This window comes from Python bivittatus, unplaced genomic scaffold, assembly GCF_059951505.1.
Source record: "Python bivittatus isolate LINGU-HERP-01145 unplaced genomic scaffold, Pbiv_v1 ctg000340_np1212, whole genome shotgun sequence".
NCBI lineage: Eukaryota > Metazoa > Chordata > Lepidosauria > Squamata > Pythonidae > Python > Python bivittatus.
This window is the reverse complement of record NW_028277056.1, coordinates 3,083,557-3,104,664: the sequence shown is the minus strand read 5'-3', so window position 1 is coordinate 3,104,664 and position 21,108 is coordinate 3,083,557. Positions and strand designations below refer to the sequence as shown.

General features: G+C 44.4%; 1 protein-coding gene across 4 annotated transcripts in view; it reads right to left on the bottom strand.

Moving 5' to 3' along the window:
- C2CD3 (C2 domain containing 3 centriole elongation regulator) overlaps positions 1-20,632 on the bottom strand; it is a 59,096-nt gene extending 38,464 nt beyond the window's left edge. For 2 of the 4 annotated variants that reach the window (XM_025171268.2, XM_088140436.1), the window contains exons 1-17: positions 20,471-20,632; positions 19,200-19,469; positions 17,458-17,615; positions 16,423-16,613; positions 13,823-14,049; positions 13,528-13,660; positions 12,173-12,289; positions 11,814-11,958; positions 9,901-10,064; positions 9,283-9,510; positions 8,277-8,389; positions 7,330-7,448; positions 5,731-5,853; positions 3,804-4,283; positions 2,763-2,914; positions 1,925-2,168; positions 926-1,109 (exon numbers count right to left, since the gene is read on the bottom strand). In XM_025171268.2, the coding sequence (XP_025027036.2) occupies positions 926-1,109; positions 1,925-2,168; positions 2,763-2,914; positions 3,804-4,283; positions 5,731-5,853; positions 7,330-7,448; positions 8,277-8,389; positions 9,283-9,510; positions 9,901-10,064; positions 11,814-11,958; positions 12,173-12,289; positions 13,528-13,660; positions 13,823-14,049; positions 16,423-16,613; positions 17,458-17,615; positions 19,200-19,469; positions 20,471-20,531 (3,109 nt within the window). In that variant the 5' untranslated portion in view covers positions 20,532-20,632. Of the gene's footprint in view, positions 1-925; positions 1,110-1,924; positions 2,169-2,762; positions 2,915-3,803; positions 4,284-5,730; positions 5,854-7,329; positions 7,449-8,276; positions 8,390-9,282; positions 9,511-9,900; positions 10,065-11,813; positions 11,959-12,172; positions 12,290-13,527; positions 13,661-13,822; positions 14,050-16,422; positions 16,614-17,457; positions 17,616-19,199; positions 19,470-20,470 lie in introns of those variants that run through there. The other 2 variants (XM_088140437.1, XM_088140438.1) reach the window with 2 other exon arrangements.
- Between the last annotated feature and the right edge of the window lie 476 nt (positions 20,633-21,108).

The window sequence follows — 21,108 nt, the reverse complement described above, 5'->3', positions numbered from 1 at the left end:
TAAGAGTTGCTGGATGAACTGCAGGCAACATTCCTCTGGCAGCAGCTTCTCTGCAGGCCTTTGAAACTTCTCTAACGGTCCTTCTCGTAGCAAAAGCTCACAGAAAGGCATCAGACTTGCTAGCAGAGAGGACACGTGCAAACACAGGCTGCTGGATGCCATATTGATTTATTACGTATGTATTCCACCATTTCCCCAAGGGCTTCCAGATTATGTACATGGATTCCCTCCACCCCACCTTTTAATCCTCACTACAATCCTGTGCCAGTCCAAAGTCACTATCATAGCTAGCAGGTAGAACAGAGATCTACCAGACTGGTTTTAGATAATGATAAATAGTGGTGACATTAGTAGAAATATTACAGCTTAGAGTTTTGCAGTGGTTTACGATCATTGCTCGAGGTGATACAATGGTTCTAGTTTTATATATTCAATTAATGATTTCATCAATGAAATAACGAATTCTAAATTTTATGACAATTGTAAATTCTCTGATTATTTACTGACATTTTATTTGCCAACCACTATGTCTTTTCTCATGTTCTTTTTTCTTTTATGTGGTCATTTATTTTATTCATTAAATGTTTTAAAACATGTGTGCGCACGCACGCACACACATACATATATATAAATAAAAAGTGGAAACAAAAAGAGATCTACCAGACTGGCACTTCATCCATGACATCAGAGTAGCCATAACATGAGGAGGCTTGCTTTACATCCAGAGTGTGTGCCAGTGCGCTCCATGTAGCTCCTAGTTGGTGGCATGTGGGCTTGCCACGCAGCCGCTAGACTAGTGATCCTTGCTTGTGCAGAACAGCATGAGCATACTCTGGTAGAACTGAGTTGTGGTTGCAAAGAATACGGACAAGGAGTACAGGGAACAGCGGGAGCCTGTTTGAAAGGGTCTTTTCCACAAACTCACCCCATTCGCTTAACTCTGCCTGATGGAGCATATCAGATTCTGATTTTTGAACAGGGAAGTGGTACTGGACGTAACAGTCTGCTTCTCCCCAGACGGTGGACTGGAGGGGCGTGAGGCCTTTGACACCCTTGATGTGGATCTCAAAGATATGTTCCACCAGTCCTTCCTTTTCTCTGTTTGACAGCTGAATAAGGCAAAAAAGAAATGGAATAAGGGGGGTAAGGCAGCCTGAAAGGGGAATCTTACAGGCATTAATTAGACTTAGTCTAAAATAGCAATCCATTGTACCATACATAAAACAGCCAAGCCGCTTTGATGCACACAACAATTCTACATCCCTTACATTTCTCCCATTCAGTTCCTTCCCCCATGCCACTTCCTTAAAGACTGGGGTCTCTAGGAAAAGGCTTACTTGACTGCTGGAGCAGCCACAACCACATAGCCCAAGACTTTTTCTCTTTAATGCTGGGATCCCAGAGACAGCTCCAACCTCCAGGGAACTTCCATGGTTCTAGAGATGTTGAAGCAGAGAAGTGAGTCTGAAGTGAGAAAACGGACAACCTCCAGGGCTGCCTTGATTCTTACCATGCCTGGACCCCACCCAGGCCCCAAAGACAGATTTGCAGTAAAAAATGGTGGACTGCTGCAGCCTGGGGATTTATAGGGAACGGTCCCCACTGACTAGAAAAAAGGTAAAAGTAAGCCAAGGTGCTCGGAGCTGCTCAGTTTCAGAGGGAGGCAAGGAGCAATTTCAAAAGCTTGCCTTCTTGTGAATGGAATTTTGTGACCAGCACGCCATAATGTAAGGTCCTGGATCAGGACTAGTGAGACCCAAGTTCAAGAATTGTTGGTCAAGCCATGCTCTTTCAACCCCTCTCTCTTTCCAATTGGTGAAAATGAAAGCAATGTATGCCGTCTGAAACGCTTGGGGAAATAAAGACCCATGCCCTGTGGCCCCAAAAGGGCAGGGGCCCTGGTCTAACAATGATCTGGAAGCACCTTTGGGGAGGGCGCAGGGAGAGGATCTAGAGAGTGTGGTGGGCGCAGCACACTCGGAGATGCCGTTCCTTCTTCCTTCTTGAGCCTCTGCAGCGCCAACACCTGATCAGCAGAACCCATGGCTAAGATGACCTTCAGGCTCCCGTTCTTTTGACCAGTGAAGACATCAACCACAGGCATGGGGCCGTCCACTGCCAGCACAGGATACTGAGCCTGTAGTAGCAGGCTGGAAACCTTGGGGTCTCTGCAGAGGGAAGAAGCAGAAGCAATTACCAGGCCTGATTTGCTGTAATTTGTATGCATGAAGTCAGCCAGCTTGGTGCTCTGTAGAGGAGCTGGACTATCGCTCCCAATGGCCATGCTGCAGGAGAATGATGGTGCCTGTAGTTCATCACAGCTGAAGGGTGCAGTGGTTAAAGTGTCAGAGTCACTGCGAAGAGGGCTACCTTCAAATCCCCCTCAACTGAGGGGTTACCAGCCAGTGACAATCTTTCAGTCTAGCCAACTTCACTGGATTATTGTGAAGACAAAACAGAGGGGTGAGAAGCACGCATACAGCCTTGATCCGCTAGAAAACAAGCAGGCTAGAAATGTAATAGGTATATAAAAACACATTTGTAACCCTAAACCTAAAGCGCCTGGATTTCTGGGAGTCTTCTGCAGAGCAAACGTTCCACCTACAGACTAAAAAATGAGAAACTCCAGGGAGGATGACCACTTGGGGGTGAGGGACTTGACAATCCAATTATGCTTAAAAACAAAAAACAAAAAAACAATTTCCCCTTTTAAAAGGCTTGTTTCAAAATGCACGCGTTAGAAAGCAAAGGAAGATTCTTACTTGAATGAAACATAGAACTGATGTAGGGGAAGCTTCGCCAATCCTAACAGCCTGTCTCCTCCAGGGCTGAGCATCTTATTCCACACCTCAATCACCATGACGTTGTTCTTCAGCCTCTCCAGATGTTTTGATGTCAGAGAAACTGGGGTAACCTAGAGGGTGGATTGGACTCTTAGTGGAGCAGCCCACAAATCTGAAGGCAGGGCAGCCATTTCATTCTGCCTAGGAAGCTTCTCAGCTTTTAAATCAAGGAGTGGCGAAATGTTTGAGGATATCTTTCCTTAGGGGTGAAAGAAAAGAGATACCAGAGGAAAAAATTTCTATATTCAACAAATTTACAGGCTACCATACCGAGCTCTAGGAGAGTCGCAGCCAGGAGTCCTGCTGGCTGGCAATCCTGGTAGCTGCAGTCCTCAGAACTGTCACATTCCCCACTGTTAAGGGGCAGTAAGCCACGGCTTGGACTGAGAAGACCTTTATCACCAGATAGTAGTGACAACTGGCCTGTATGCCCAGAATGGCATCGGTTTGGGAAGAAACATATTTCTGACTCATGGACCTCGGCCTGGAGAACTGAGTGAACTATGGAAGTCTAATAATTACCCATCCAATCTTAAGGGCGGGTCTGCAATTTGTTCCCTGATCTCAAGACTGCCAGAGCTACCCTGATGCTATTGAATGGCTGAAGGACCAGTATTACCAAAATCATTTCCTATATTTTGGCTGTGGGTCTTTACAAGCCCAACATGGTTGGGCACCATCAAGGAAGCAAGGATTATACAGACTGAGGGTCTCTTTAATGCTAATCTGGATTAAATAGAGACTCTTGGGAACTATAGGACATAATTGAGACAGATGCTCTGTGAATGATTTAAATGTTTCTTCCCAGCTTTCTCTCTACCTGGGCTGAGCTGCCATTTTTCAGATGAGCTGCTAACAAATTTGCCTTTTGTCTCTTGATTGTTTATGTCCGCTCTTCCTTCTGTTACTTCTCCCTACATTTCTCACAGGGCTGGACAACATTAGAAAGCTGTGACTTGCCTGAGAAAAATGGAAGGTGGGTTGCACAGTTCCCCATATGATGGCAGACCTCGTAGCTTCTTCGGTGCTAAAGAGCTTGCAAATTAAATACATGTTACAAGAGCTGTCCAGCCCAACGTTTGGAGGAAGAGTGATCTGCCCCTCTGAGACCATCAAAAAGACGTGGAGCAGCAACCCTTCCTCTTCCAAGGCGCTCATCTGGGTCAGGAGGTTCCGGGAGACAGGCAGAGGGACTGGCTGCTGACTCACATCCTTTGGGGGCCTTTCAAAAGTGGCAGGCAAAGGATCTTCAGTTCTCACTGGGACTTGGCAGTTACTTTGCTTGGCAGGCTGAGGGCTTTTGGTAGAAGAGGGGCTTCTCTCAGAATCTTGAAAAATTGTGCCATGGCTCCTGATGGAACTAATAGGAGCTCTTAGTGCTGTGCTGGTTGCTCTGGTATTGGAGAAATCTTTGTTATCAGCTGCAAGCTCCATTGACACCTGTAACGTAAAGTTAGAAACATCACCATTAAGAGGATGATTGTGATGGAATGTATCTACGAGGAGGGTGATGTGGGAGATCAAGGCTATCAGGAAGGAGGGGCTGCATTCCAGCAGGGGAAAGGAGACAAAAGACAACACAGTTCGCAGGGGGAGCGTGGGAAGCAAAAGAGGTTCAGGGTAGCCACTCCCTAGAATCTCCCAGGGTAGATCCACTAGTTGCTGTAGTATAGATTTAGTCTGGCAAGATTCTGTCTATAAAGCGTAAGCAAATAAAGGGACTGTACTCGACTGGACAGTTTCATCATTGTTCTTGGGCTGGGCCTGATAATGATGGACACGTTGCCTGTTACTACCTAACTTCCATTTCATAGACCCAGAAGAGGATGGGATGGACTCGAAAGTCTACTTTTGATTACAAGAGGAAAGCCCTACAACTGGCCAAGGTCTTCTGGAAACAGACCACGGAACCTGGAAGATTTATCTATTTATTTAAATGATTTATATTGCTGCCCATCCCACAGGAGTGACTCCAGGCAGTGGTCAAGATTAAAACAACAGTTTCACACAATACAAACCAGAACGTCCAAAGTTAAAACAACAGTCCCAATTTATATATTTAAAAAAATGTAGCCAGCAGAGGTCGCCTAACCATCAGACTCAAACACTGGGGGGAACAGCCAGGTCTTCAAAGCCTTACAAAAAGCTAAGAGGGTTGGGGCTATCCAGATTTCTGGGGAGATGCTGTTCCCTAGTGTAGGCGCTGCCACAGATGGCCCAGAGTCTTCTAACATGGAGCACAAAAGAGATTGTACGCGCATGGGCAGGATTTCCCAGCAGATACATGGGTATCAAAACTGTTACATCGTCCTTCCCTTTGCCAGTGAGGATGAGAATGGTGCTACTGGAAAGGTGAGAGGGAAAGGAAGGAGGAAGCTGCTGGTGCCTGGACAATATGCAATGTTTCATCTGAGAGAGATAATCCCAAATGCCACACCCACCTCTGGAAAAGTATTGACTTTTCATTACGCATCTGAAGGCTGCAGGAGTTATGGCCAATGTGGTTGTGATGTCACCAGGACAAGCAGGTGTAAAGGGTCAAAAATGCTGTAGCCACACAAGACAGAGACACAACTAGCATAACTGTTCCTCGCCTGGTTCTACCATTTAGTACTCATTTTTCTGTAGATATTCTTGTTTGGTGAGGGCACAAGTCAGCTTCACAGGAGTCTTACCCCTACTTGGGAAAGCCACTTTGATAACATGAAACTGTCAGGAGGACGCACCAGTGGCTTTAGGAACAAATCCTCAATAAATTGCTTGTACAAGCACATCCTAATATGCTTTTCAACATGTGAAAAATGCAAGCTTATTAAAATGCAGGATGATTAAACAAGTGTCAGTGCCAAGTGCTTTAGAAATAAAAAGTCAGAAGCAACTTATATACCTTTAAAGGTCCAAATTGGGCTGGAACGCCATCTTCTTTCACTGGTAATTCAAGGCTGACACTTAAGTCCTCAGACCGAAGTACGTCTTGCAGAGGAAAAGCTGCTGAGCCAATCAACACTGGCTGAAGACCAAGGACCACAATAAGGGAAACTACATATACTCTGCACGTTTCTCTTTTATACAATCTCTATTGTATAATATACACTGTATACTAATCTCTATTCTATGGTGCATGTATTTAGAATGTACACGTAGAGCATTTCTATAGCGTACAATGAGGTAATACCTTTCAAAATAGTTAGCCAACTAACTATTAAACAGTAAGGCAAAGTTGAAATACTTACCGCCCAACCATTGACGAGAACATTATCAATTGCAGGAGGATTTGGACACTAGAGTTTAGTGTCAAAGGCATCACAGAAAATAGTCAATAAATATTTAAGAACTTTTAAATCCCACTTTTACAAGAAAACAGTGCTCAAACAGCTACCAAAAATGAATCAAAATGCAAGGTAACACACATGAAAGTGTGACATGAAAAGCGCATACTAAAACCAAAGCAAATTAAAAATCTTGCACAAATAATATCTATAAAAGTCACTTGTTAAAATAACCCAGTTAAAATCAAGCTGTTATTAGCCTAAAAGCACAACAAAGACTTTCGCCTCTGAAAAAATGACATCAAAAGGGACAGACCTTCTAAGAACACTCCAAAATCTGAAAAGGTTGTCTTGCGTTTCCTGCCCAGCAGGTCTTAACGCTACTGAGATGCCAAACACCCTTGACTGAAGAGCAAAGGGCCTGAATGGATCACATTAGGTGAGACAGTCTGTCAGGTATCTTGATTTTTGGCCATCAGGAACTTTAAAGTTCACCCAGCACTTTGAGGGGAATCCAGAATTCGAACTACTGCAAGAAGAGAGTTACGGACTTCCTAAAATCCAGGCCAGTCTGTCTGCAGGAGTTTTGCCCAAGTGTAGTTTCCTAACACTATGCAAAAGCAGAGCGTATTGCAGTAATCTGAATGATTAGTAATTAGCGTCTAGGCCATGATGGGCAAACCTGATGTTCAAAGAAAAGAACGAAACTGGTGCATTAGCTGAATCTCTTCAAATGCACCCTGGCAACAGCTATCCCATATGCAGAACTGGTTACCATCAAAAAACATCGATGGCAACGGACCCCTAATTCTCAGACTGTTTTCAATGGTTTCACGAGGTTATTAAATAGCATGCAGAGATCCCCAACACCATCCTCTCACCATCCCAGTAAGACCTGAACCCTAAAAAAAAGCTAGCCCCGAGAGAATCACACAGCGCAGGGTTGGAAGGGGTCTTACAGGCCACCCAGTCCAAATTCCTTTTCGGTGCAGGATCCACTATAGCTTTTCTGATGGGTGACCATCAAGACCTCTTGCAGAGAACTCTCCATTTCCTGAAGCTCCTCCGAACATCTAGCCTGAGCTACTGTTTCCTTGCTGTTTTAACGCACCACTTCTGGTCCTGCCCTCTCACAAACATAAAATACACTCCCTCTTCTACATAACAGCTCTTCAGATATTTTTCATCCAGAAAAATAATATGGAAAATAACAGTACCTTTCTTTGTGTGCCTTTTTTCAAAAATAAGTTAAATTCAAGGTGCGACTTCCACCAATGGGTGATCATCGAGCCACTGAAGTGAACAGGGAATACATAGCGTTGCTGAAACTTCACCCCTGCAGAGGGAAATTGGACAAATGCAAGGCAGAATGGCAGAAAGAGGAGTTTTTGAGTCAACATTTCAAGGTTCAGCAGAAGAAAACTCAAGAAACAATCCAAGATTTCTGAAGCAGTGTTAAAAAAAAAAGACCCAATGACAGCCTGATCAGAAGGACAGATCTTGAACCATTTGAATAAATTCTCAATTTGGAAAGTAGCAGTGGCTGGTTTGCTAAAAACAATATTTTTAAATGAAAAGATAGTTGGTAAGTGGGGGAAGTGCTATATTAAGACATAAATCTTGTCTGCCTGAAGAAAGGATGATGTAGCCTCGTCTGGCTGGGAATTCTGGGAGCTATAGTCCTAATATTACTAAAGGGCACCATGTAGGGAAGGATGGACTAGGCAAAGCCAACAAGGGGCTCTTGGTTAAATTTCAGCAGAACTTCACAAAATTGTCTAAGAACTTTTTGAGACGCGCAAGCATCATACTAAAGGGGTTGATTAATCCAATGCAAGGTGGGGGGCAATGGATATTGTAGAGAGGGTTTGCTTTGGGTTCATGCAAGGATTTTAGGGAGAAAAATGGTAAATGGGGATAATGGATGGGAGGATTCTGCCAGACTGATCATCAGCCAACTGGTTCAGTGCCAAATTGCTCTGAGCAAAGGGCTCCCAATATTTAAATTCCATAATGAAAACATTTTTTTAAATAGTTACTCAGTCTCAGTATTTATAAAAGGGGCGGTTCTGCAGTCACAGTCACTGGGGGAAACCAAAAGACTGCCTCTATTCAATCCAAGATAAGATTACAGAAAAATAGTTGCCAGTCCACCCAGTCTTACCTTCCCCTGAGAATTTACTTGAAGCCACCCGAACTATTTCTGTAGTTACGGCAGTCTGGCCTATCCCATTCTTTGAAGCTCCTACTGGAAAGTGATACTCAACAAAGAACGTCCTATGAACAGAAGAAATTGTGGAAATATATTGGGGGATTCAATGACTGCCTTTAATAACAAAAACCAAAGCATGCATGCATGCATGCATGCATGCATGCATGCATTCATTCATTCATTCATTCATTCATTCATTCATTCATTCATTCATTCATTCATTCATTTGTTATCAGTCTCTGTGCTTTGCATGCAAAAGCCTCATGGTTCAAGCTCTCCTTCTAGTAAAACTAGGTCTAAGAATGTAGTGGATAAAGAGGATGACCTTGAAGGACAGAGGGAAGATCCTCTACTAAGGTCAGGATCAGAGACATGAAACTTGCAAGTCTAGAAAAGGAACTGTAATTGCCTACAGATGAAAAAACAAGAGTCTTGTGGCAATTCAAGAATCAACTGCCTTGTCATACAATTACTACATTTGTCTAAAGGGGCATAAACCACCCTATTTGGAAAAAAGGATGTGGACAACCCCCATGTGACAAAATGATGGGCTACACGAGGGTTTCTGGGGAATTCTGGGAGATGAAGTCCACACACCTTAATAGTTGCTGAGGTTGAGAAACATTGGGCTAAACCATGCCAGTGGGGAACTGAAGGCACATCTGCAGGACAGCAAAATGGGAAAGCCTGGCCTAGAAGTGAGGCTGAAAAGGGGTCCCTCTCTTGCAATTAAGATCCAGTGAGGATCATTATGAATCCCATGCTGAGTTGCAGTTCAGGCCGAGGATTCTTGCCCCATTTCCAGCTTCTTCCAAAACTACTGATCTGCAACTACCTTAAAAATGACCCTTGGAAGAGATCTGCTCCCAGTATTATCATTTATGGAAACCATTAGAAGAACAATCCACCTGAAGTCTAGTTAAGTGAATGAGTTGTCAGGCTTGATTAAAACTCTCACCTCTTTTTAGCCAAAGCTGGCCTGGGCGGTTTTCCAGAGGAACTCTTTTTGCTGGGGGTATCCTGAGCGCTGTCTTCAGGAGGGACCCCTCTTAAGCTCTCAATGACAACTCTAGCCAAACGGATCCGACCCAGCATTGCCAGTCTGTCAAGGCTCAAACTTATGGCTTGGGTTTCATCTGTGGACTCCGCTGAAGTCTGATGAGGAATGGGTTTAGCAGGTGAACTGCTGAAAAGAGAAACATGAACTTAAGAAACTTGCAACAGCAAGAGGCTTGAAACAACTCTCAGTCAGAGATCTTGCATTAAAGTGCTTGCATACATCATCACGTGCATGATTCAGGTCTTCGCTCTGAGTTTGTTTATCAAATTTGTCACCACCCATCTCGTTGAAATGTGACTCCGGGCAGTTTACAAAGGAGATACAATAAATTAAAAATACAATATAAAAACAACCTTAAAAATAATAAATAAATTCCAAGAACAATGGAATTGGCGTGTAACTCAGGAGTTCCTTATTCCGCTTGGGTAAAGAAAAGCAAAAGGACTGAATGCCCAGAAGATTTGCTGCATCCTCACAAGGGTTGGTCTTGTGAAGACTCCACGGCGACTATTCTACCTGGCTCTGGTCTCTGAGGCCTTCTCTTGCTGCCCACGAGGACTCAACTCCAAAGCCTTCGGTGACCTCTGAGGTTTTCTGTCCTGAGGCCGACTTGGTTTTCCAGAAGAAGCAGCCTCCTCCTCCTCTTCACTAAGGAAGTCACTTAAGCTGCTGTCAGACTTCTGAAGAAAATAATCAAGAAAAACAAACACCGTTTTACATTTACACGAGGCAGGGAGAGCTTGTGGCGTGGGGCCTCTGGGACCCTTTTCAACCCCTTTCCCAGCAGCAGCCATAGGAAGCACCTCTACTTTCTTCTGGGTCACAAAGTAATCTGTTGAGTCTGTTGCGTCTCCATATGTATTGTGTACATTTTTTCCCCAGGGACTAGTCAGGGTGTGTGCACACAAGTTGCCTGGGTGTGTGTGCGTGGGGGGTTATTTGCATTCTCCCTCTGTACTGCATCTGTGTTTGTGTGTAGATGTCCCCAGGGAAGTATGGGGTGGGCTGCACATGCACCATTTTGGTTCATGTGACCGGGGGGGGGGGAGAGAGAGAGAGAGAGAGGAGGAGGAGGAGGAGGAGGAAGAGGAGGCGGAGATGGCTTAGAATGGAGTGGTTTTTCGAAGCTACTCCCCAATTTCTCCCCCCAACTGCCCCTCCTGTAAGGATCCAATGGGATGATTTTTTGGGATTCTTTTTCCTCCCCAGCCAGATCTGGCCCATTTTCATCCTCAATCTTTTCTTTGCTGGCTTTTCCCTGCTCATCCCACCCCCAAACGTGGTCCTGTTCTGTTTTCAGAGAGCTATCCTGCTGATGGACAAAAAGCAGCACTCTGATACCATTATGTATTTTTTCCCCAACATTCTGTGGATTTAGAAAGAATAAAACCTACTCACAAATGGGCAATAATAAAACATTATCTCCGGTTCAGTTCCCTCCAAATCTTCATCAACAAAGCCAAGATTCCCCAAACTGCAGGATTTTAATTGCTCTCTTTCACCCAGACATACTTCCTGATCCTATCCCTCTAAAAGCTAGTCTGCAGGACAGTAAAAATTCAAGAGATGATCTCATATTATCACAGGTTTGCCAGCTCAAAATAACAATTCCTGCCTCTTTAAACAGGGCACTCAGAGACACTCCAACCACACATATTTACTGATTCAGTTAATTTAGAGGAGACGGAAAAACTGCCATTTTTCGGCCACCTGTGGTAAGACACACACTTCTACAGGAAAGCAGGAAGAGCAGTTTTATCTTATTTTTAGACTTAAATCCTGCCTTGTGTCCAGGTACTCAAGGTAGCTTACATAAGGATTTCCCTTGATTTTCTCCCCAGAAGAACTCTGTGAGGTAGGTCAGGCTGGGAGAAAGTGAAAGTCCATAGGCACTCAGGGAGCTTCTGGGGCTGAGGATGGATTTGAACTAGTTCAGCACTTTGACAACTATATCACACTGGCCCTCCCCAGCTGTTTGTCACTCACGGAGCATGAACAAATCATACTGATGCCTTGGGTAGCAAAAAATATGCTATGGACTAGCAAGCCCTTACATCTGCTTCTTAGCTTATGTGAAAGATAAGTTAGCAGACTTGCCATGATTTACACAACCAGTTCTCTCAAATCCAACATTAACCTGAACAGTAATTAACTGGGCATGTGAGTTTATGTTGGTTTATGACAAATGGCAACAGATATCCTGGAACAGAGAAATCTGATACAGCTTCTAGTGCTGCCAATTCAGTCCAAGATCTTGTGCACACAAAAGAAAAAAAATCTGCAGTAGAACGACATCACTGCCCTCAGAACAGGCAAGAGGCATTGCATATCCCCTTTGCCAAAAGTAAGACTTTTCTAGACAGGCAGACGATTTGTGGTAATAGGGGACTGAGAGGATAAGAATTTTATCACAATAAAATTGTACTTACGTGAGCGGTGTAGAACAGATTTTCTAAAAGACTCTGGTCGTAGTGGGGGTCATTCAATTCACTGTCATAAAACTGGCTCCCGGGGGAAAGAGATCCTGGAGGAGAGCCTGCACCACCCACAAGACGGACTGGAGAAAAATCAGAGCTGTGGATAAAAGAAAAAGTTCCACAGGTGTACTATAAAGGCTGGTAGAACTTACCTACTGTGTTTTCCTGTGCATAGAAATATCTTTGACAGACAGTTACAGAAAGGAAACTGGAACAAAATCTTTAAAACAGACTACATTTACAAGAAACATAAAGATTGGAAGACTCCTCAGACAATTTTTCAAATGGGAACCAGGGCAATAATATCTTACTTGCCCAACAGGATCTCAACTGCTTTCTTTTCAGCATCCAAATCAAATTCTGAGCATTCATGCAATGGCTGAAGAGGGTCTTCGCATATGAGGCCAGGAGTCAGTCTCTTAAGCGTTCTGGACATAATATTCCAATAAAGAAGGGAAAAATATATAGGAAGGATCAAACAAATATCAGAATCAAAAGCATTTTGAGGAGTGAAAATGCTATCATTTACAATCAGGTTAAGAAAAATCATTTACCCAAGAGTTTTAATGGATTTTTCAGTGTAGTCCTATAGATGTCTACCTAGGAAAAAGTGCAACAGAATCCAATGGTGTTTTACACAGGAAATGGGATATAAAATTAGAGTCTTAACTGATTCAAACTGTTTCAAAGTACTGTTTATACTTTGTCAGGTTTGGGGAAGGGGGTTGCATTTGGTTTATGCTGTATATTAAAATCTGATGACGTTAATAATGAACAGTAGTAGATAAAAATGCATTTAATGAATAATAATGGATTAACATACTGTTTTTATTCTTTTTCAAAGATAAATTATCAAGGTTTATATATTTTTATTCAAGGAATGGTCAAGATGCCAGAATTACTGAGGGTAAAAAAAGTTCTTCTGAGTGATGGCTCCCACATTATGGAACGGCCCCCCTCACCCTGCTCCTTATTGCTTTTTTGAAAGGCACTGAACACAGTTCTCTTCCAAAGCATTTGGATGCTAATGGTGGTGCCAGGGTTTGACTTTTCAGTTGTGGGGGACATTGGTTTATGTGGGAATTGTAGTGGTTGAAGACATGACAGAGATTATGATATATTCATATTTTTGTTTCATGTAAACTTGATCCAACTGCACCATACATAACTACATGTAAATAAAGAAACAATATAAAAAGAGGAATTCACCTGTCACTCTATTTGAGATGGCTAGCAAAACTCAAAAGCAGCCCAAACCCTACTCTAGAGAAGTGGCTACGTGGCTCCTCTCATGCTTGTACAACTCTGAAAATACGATGCCAGTAAGTATAAACAGCTACAGACGGTTGCAACAATCCATTGATCGGAACACATGCACACAAGCTGAAATAGCATAGATGCGCTATTATATGAGATGAAAGGTGTTTCTGTACACACTTGTGGGCATTTTCGATTCTGCCTGATGCAGAGATTCTTGAAATTAGCAGCCTGCATATTTGTTAATAAATAGGAGTGCAATAACAGAAATTAATAGATTGACTTTGCCTCTCTATAGAATTGCAGGTATCAAGTTACTCTGAAAAATATTCAAACTCCGTTTGGAGACACACCTTACTCCATTTTGTTGAGGACACAAACCTTCCCACTTGCCTACCCCCAAACTCACTGTCCAGATTGTTGGGAGAAGTCCTGCTTTACAGAAGGTTGAGCTTCATACAGTTCTGTGACAGGATCCGGACTAGATTTCATTGCAGATACAGCCATAGCATTTCGCAGCCTGTTGCCTTGATCCAAAAGGGCTTGAAAGAAAGAGCAGAGAAATGAAATCCAAATTAAAAACAAAGTAACTATCAACTGATTGCAATCCTTCTTTTAGGATCAAATGCAACGTGGCCTTTTTAAAAAAAATAATAAAAATGTGTTCTAATTTTACAGTATTTGGTAATACTGTACCAGCTTACCTGAAAGGAGATCCTTCGTGGCTGGATTGTTGCAAGAAAGAATCCGGATGGGAAGTGTGCTTTTCTTGCCTAACTTAATTTGCACATCTTGATCAGAGCTGTTGGGAAACATTCTTTGTGCCTTGGGATCATTTGCATTCAGGATATCATTCAGGTGGTGTTGAGATCCAGAAGTACTTCTTTTGATATTCTCAGAATTCTCTTGGAAGTATAAGTGATCTTTTCCCCTATTTTAAAACATAAGCACAACATAAGCATAAGAAAAATTCATTTAGGCTGACCCAAGATCCCTGTGGTGGCTTCAGACATTGACATAAGTTAGCACATTATTATGGCAAGAGGGTGTAGCAGAGGACAATGCGCAATTACTTCACTCACCAGGCTACTATCAAAAATAGAAGGAAAATAATAAAAGGAATCTGAATCCTATGGACAAAAGCTAAAGCTACTGCTAAAAGGAGAGTCAGGAAGAAGCACAGAAGAGGGAAGGGCTTCTGGCAGATATCAAGCTTCACAGAACAAAATCCCTCTTGTTTATGGGGGTTGGAAAGACCCCCACCAGGATGCTGTACTTATTGATCAGAAAAGAAGTAAGAGGGCTCATTTCAAAGGAGTGTGTTGGTTACAACTGAGTCCATGAGGAAGACTGCTAATCTGGAGGCTGTGTAGGCTAGAACTGGCAAAGTCCTGCTGTCAAAGGGCCTGTGGTGATCACAAAGCACAGGGGTCAACCATTCTTCCTACTAACTGTCTATTACAATGCACAACTGGGGAAAAGAGACATACAATTTGAACCTTGGACCTGCTTCATATAGACCTTGAACCCTACAGTTTGCAGCCATTGATTTCTCTCGGTCCATGTCTTCCCCAGGATCTGCAACAAAACGCTCTCATCCAGAACTATGTCTTTGAATCTCTGCCTGCAAGCCTTCTAGCTCAAGGGCCACTTTGGGCGCAGCCTGACAAATGCCTACAAACAAGATCAAGATGCCAACAACCCTGGAGCTACCTTTTGAGAATCCCCTCCTTTGACTCTGAATTCAGTCCACCTAGAAACAGACGTTCACAGAACACAGCTGTTCAGGTTTGCAGCTCCCCCATTTTATCCCCTGTTGCAAGGCAGCATTCGAGCAGTGGCAACAGAGGCTTTTATTCTCCTTCCTCCAAGCTCCTCCAGGGCTGACAAGTCAATTCCTGATTTCTCACCCTGCCTGTGTTCTTGACAGCAGGCGGAAAAGCAACAAGAGCTGTCGCATTTGTCAAATGATTCACAGTGGGAGAAAAAAGCAGCAGCAGCAGCTGAGGCCAACGATGCAAGCAGCGTGAAATGACCCTTTGAAGAAGAACAAGGTGACACACTCCTGCTAACTGTTTAGGGCCTGGTTTATCTGAGAACTGCTTTAGGACACGCTGGTAAAACGTTCAACCGCAAAGACTGATATGTCAAAATTTGCATTAACTTGCCCAAAGGAATGATTTCGCTGGCAACGTTTACAACATGGATCAACATTTCAATTTGGACCAGCAGCATTTTGAACTTCAGAGACACCTACATTATTAGGCGTGATTACAGTGCTTGGCAATAAATGCAGATGGAGAGCAATTTGGGGCTCCTCCTGGATTTGCAGCTACTGCTCAAGAAGCAGGTGGCAGCCGTGGCTAGAGAAGCCTTTACACAGATCCACCTTGTGGAGTTGCGCCTGTTCCTGGACTGGGCCTTGCGCACAGCCACTCATCGTGGTCCCTTTCTGACTGGATCATTGCAATACACTCTACAGGGAGGTGCCCTTGGAAAACATACGGAAATTACAACTGGTCCAGAACTCAGCGGCATGTGCAGTTCTGGGTGCTCCATGGTTTGTCCATGTTACACTGCTGCCGTGTGAGCTGCACTGACTTCCAGTTTCTTTCTGGGTGCAATTCAAGGCGTTGGTTCTCAGCTTTAAAACTTAAGCTTGGTAAGGGGCCAAGCTATTTGGAAGACCGCCTCTCCCAAAGTGCCCGCTCTACCAGGTCAGATAGGGCGGGTGCGCTCCAGGTCCCCTCCCTTAAATGTCGACATATAAAGGTAGTCCCGTTTAAGAACGAGTTCCATTCCCAAGGTGTGTCTTTAAACTGAATTTGTACATAACCCGGAACACTATTATTAGATAATACTGTATAAGTAGTATTGTGTAATGAATTCGAGCCATCGTGTATTTAACTAAAAACATTGTGTATTTAACTTGAATTTTGCTACAGCAGGCTCCATTCTTAACTATGGGTCATCTGTAACCCAGGCATTCTTAACTTGGGGACTGGAACCATGCCCTCTCAACAGTGGCCCCAACTTTTGGGGCACCCTCCGCTCGAGATCTGGCAAGCCCCCACCTCCCAACCTTATTAATATATGATATATGATATATGATATAACATAATATATATTTTTACTTTATATATTTTATATACACACACATAGGTATTAAAAGCATGGCTATCTCAAAAAGGCATTACAACTTAAACAAGTTCTTCTCCCAAAGACAGTAAATATGTATTTTGGAACCTTTCTGAGATGTCGGAGTGACTTTTTAAACCCCAGTTGAGAGAAAAGAGAAGAAAACCTGGGGGTAGTTGCTCTGCTGCTGCCCACAGACTCTCTGCCAGGAACATGGGTGCTGGCTGGCCGATGAAGCGGGGACGGAGCAAGGCTGTGGCTCAGGTCGGCAGCATCTTTGCTCCTGTTCATGTCTGAGTTTGGGACTGAGTTGCTGCTTTCGTACACATCAGACAGGGGTTCAAGAAACAGCGATATCTGAAACGTGGCATTTGAGAAAGCCTGTAAGGATACCTCCCAATTCATACTGCGCCCAATACACTGAATGCTTACAACGCTTTCTGTGGCCTCTCACTGACCTTTACGACAGTTCTGCAAGATTATGATTCCCAGGAGAACCAGTGTGGTCTAGTGGTGAAGGCACCAGGCTAGAAACCGGGAGATGGCGAGTTCTAGTCCTGCCTTAGGGACGAAACCAGCTGGGTGACCTTGGGCCAGTCCCTGTCGCTCAGCCCAGGAAGAAGGCAAGCACAAACCACTTCTGAAACCTAGCCAAGAAAACTGCAGGGACTGGTGCAGGCAGTCGCCAGGAGTCAAAAAGCTGACTCAAAGGCACCAAAAAAAAAAAAAAAAAAACCCCAGAAGAAGCTGGAAGACAATGCTTAAGGCTACCCAGAAAATTCATGATTTGGGGGAGATTTCCATTTTCCAAACCCCTGCATGACATACAACAGCCCTTTGAGCTGTTTACATAGGTATCAGAAACCTGATTCTGAACAACTGATTCTCCAAAATGTTGATAACCCTCAGCAATATATACTGGCTGTTAATCAATGAAGGGTACTTGTCTATCAGCCTTAGAGACTCTTCAAGACCTCTTCTTTCCTCTCACTGTCTGCTTTTTCTCAGAGAAGAGTGTCAAAAAGTGTCCTGTAACCAGCCACTCACTAATCCTCCACAGCCCCAAAAGTCTGTTCTAGAACATCAAGACTACTACTAATTATGTCGTGTGCATTTCAAAATGATCAATATTTACAATACTGGAGTCAACGTAGGGCAACAGGAAACAAGAATGTTATGTAAGGAAAGAGTTCTGAACCACCTGCAGCTCTCCCATCTTTTCAGATGACGGTGAAACGATGGTGAAAAATCCGCTGATTGGGTGGCTCGGAGAGAGTTGTGCTAGCCCTTTGATTTGAACCCGTCCAATTGGAAGATGATCTGGTTTGGTCATTACTTCCAAGATAAGAGCCCCCATATCTATAGGAAGCAAGCAAAGAAACAAACGAAAGATGACCAGCTTGGTCTAACTGGATAAACAACATGTGAATTCAAAAGGCGTGAATCTACTTCAAAACCATGGGGGGGGGGGGGAAGCACAATTTTTTGTAATATTTAAGGCACCCTAAATGCAAACTTTGTTCCTCACTTCCATCCACCATGATGGAATAAGAAGCTCACATGGAGAGCTAGGCCTGGAGGGACTGGAGTGAAATGGATGGGAAGGGAGATAAAAAAGGCAACCGTCTTTCCCCATTTTAAAACACACACCCTCAGGTCGTATATATTAAACCGCGCAGCCAAGCATTATAATCTACGAAGTGCTCTGCAGCACTCGCAAAGAAACAGTTTCTGCTGGTGCAGATGCATATAAAAAGGGGGCAGAGCTGTGATGGCATGGTGTGGCTGCCATCTTGACATTTTTTACTTCCCCCCATGGACACCTGTTTCCACCTGATATGAAAATGAGCAGATATGCCAAAGTAATGTCTCATTTTAGGCCTATGAAAGTGACTGGTGTGATCGGGAGAGTCTTGGCTTCAAGGGAACCTCCAGGGTTAAGGATTCGAGTTTTGCAAGTTGCAGCATCTGGAGAGCCAGAGGAAGAAACAGTGGATCAGATCGACCACTGGGATAAAGCAGGGACAGGCAATCTGCGGATAGCTCCTCAGGCCCTGCAATTTGGCAACAAAGCAGCCAAAATAAAACAAGGCTATTCTTGGGCTTGTCAAGAAATACATCCCAGACTCGCATTAGCACTTGGAAAGCCATGAAGGCCTTGGAAAAGATATTCAAATGGCATGTTGGGTCTATCCCTACAAAGATCAGAATCGTGCAAGCCATGGTTTCCTTGGAACACTCTACAGGAGCAAAAGTTGGACTTTGAAGAAGCAGGATAGGAAGAGTATTGACACTTTTGAACTTTGTGGTTGGAGAGGACTCCTGAGAAGACCATGGACAGCCAAGAAAAGAAACCAATGGATCATCGAACAAATTAGCCCAGAGTTCTCACTTGAAACACAAAAGACCAGGCTCAAATTATCCTCCTTCAGACACATGAGAAGACCCAGCTCTCTGGAGAAGGTTCTGATGCTGGGAAAGGTGGAAGGAAAGAGAAGAAGAGGACAACCAGCAGGAAGGGGGATGGACTCAGTTACAGTGGCAATGGGGGCACTGTTGGAAGACCTGAAAGACCAGGTTGGGGACAGATTGTCATGGAGAAAATCTATCTATGTGGTCACTACGAGTCAACAATGACTTGATGACACCTAATCAATCAGTTCTTGGACTTAAGGCCATGACAAAAATGACATTTACACTATATTTAGGAACAACTGTAAATTAATTGAATAAAGCTAATATGTTTGTTCTTGACTGTACTTAATACTTTCTCTTTTTCACACTAAAAATAACAATTTTGTGGCGAGTTCCAGAGGACTTCTGTGGACTGACCACATCCTTGTGGCAAGGCACCTTCATAAATCTCAACACATTTGTCCCATGTCTGCTCCAGGGCACACCATTCAACACGCCACCCAATTAACTGCAAAGAGCCAGATGTACCTGTCAGGTAAGATGCAAACTGCTTTGGTCCACATCGCACTGGGTAGCAGGTAGTGGTTTTCAGTATTTTTTGCTCAGACTGGGAAGCATCCCGGGGAACGAAGATGGTACCATTGGAGGTTTCTCCCCACCACCTCACCCGAACGGTGGAGGAAGGTGGTGGCTTGGCGACCGACCATAGGATTTTGCTAACGGTCAGTTTCAGAAAGCAGCGCAGCTGTCCTTCCACAAGAGGTGGTAAACTTGTAGAAGGGGAGATATCATTGATAGCTGCGTAGGAATAATAGAGCAGAGATTAGATAAGATTAGATTAGATTAGATTAGATTAGATTAGATTAGATTATCCAAGGAACTAATTCATTGAGAAGATTTATGTTGCACCTTTTGGGTCCTTACAAGGACCCACAAAATAGCTATATCTGTGAAAAGGTGATCTTCCTTAAGGGACTTCATAGACATAATGAGACAGTTTAGCGCAGCAGTGAAGATGCTGGACTAGAAACTGGAGATGGTGAGTTCTAGTCCTGCCTTAGCGAGGAAAGCCGGCTGGGTGACTTTGGGCCAGTCTCTCTCTCTCAGCTCAACCCACCTCACAGGGTGGCCGTTGTAAGGAAAATAGGAGGCAAAAGCATTATGTACACCACTCCAAGTTGGACAAAATAAAGGGGGATATAAATCTAATTTTGTGCATGCACCTTTGAGTCAGTCTTGACTCCTGGCGACTACGTGGACAAATCCCTGCAGTTTTGGGAGCAATTTTTTTTTTAAATGGTTGCCTTCTTCCTAGGCTGAGAGGGAGGAAATGGCCCCAAAATCCCTCAGCTCACTTTGTACCCAAGGCAGGACTCAAACTCACCATCTCCCAGTTTCTAGCCTGCTACCTTTCACCACTCCAGTGAAGTGGCTCTCCATACAATACAATACAATACAATACAATACAATACAATACAATACATAAAAACTTGTCATTTTCCTGAAGTGGTTTGCCGCGGCCTTCCTCCGGGATGTTCCTCCCCCCGCCCTCTGGGATCTCCTGGTGGTCTCCCATCCGGCTCTTCGGCTCCAGAGGCGAAGCGAGAGAGCTGGGAGACTATCTGCAGCAGCAGCAGCAGCAGCAGCAGGAGAGAAAAGGCAGAGCGTCTGCCTTCGTCGACGGCGGGCCCCTCCGAGCATTCCGCGAATCCAGAGTATGACCCGGCCCGGGAAGCGGGTTGTGGGAACGCGAGGAGGAGGGACCCCTCCCCAAGCCCGGCCCGTCCTCCCTCACCCACCTTTCCGCCGACGGCCAGCAGCGGCCCTTCCCGGACAGCCTTTGCTCTTCTTCTGCTTCATCCTCGCCGGCGGGCCCGGATCCGCTGCCTAGCAACGGGTGCCGCCGCCGCGCGGCCTTCTGGGGAAATGGCGGGAGGTCCGCTTGCTCGAGCGGCCGCCGCTTCAACTACGGCCCCCAGGAGCCTTTGCGAGAGACCCTAGACGTACGAATTCAAACGGATAGAAACCCTCAGCTTGGCACAGAGCAGGGTTTTTCAGCCTTGGCAAGTTTAAGAGGCGTGGATTTGATGTGTGGACTTTAAGATGTGTGGACTCATGTGGACTTCATGGGTGGACTTTCCACGCATTTTAAAGTTGCAAGGTTGAAAAACACTGTTATAGAGTGAGAAAATAATGAAGACTGATCTTTGGGTAAATACCTAAATATGTCCCTGTCCCTTGTTAGGGCAAGACCGCCTCCTTAGCCGGCGTCGGGGGAGGAAAGCCGCCTCCGCAACCTGGTTGCCTTCCAAGTCTGTCGGATGGGGCTACAGCGCTCGCTGTCTCCCAGCCTGGCCCTGGAGCATGGGAGTTGTAGTCCAACTAAGTCGGCCCGACATGCAAAGGTTCTTCTCCTTCCGCCATTGCCCCTGCGTCT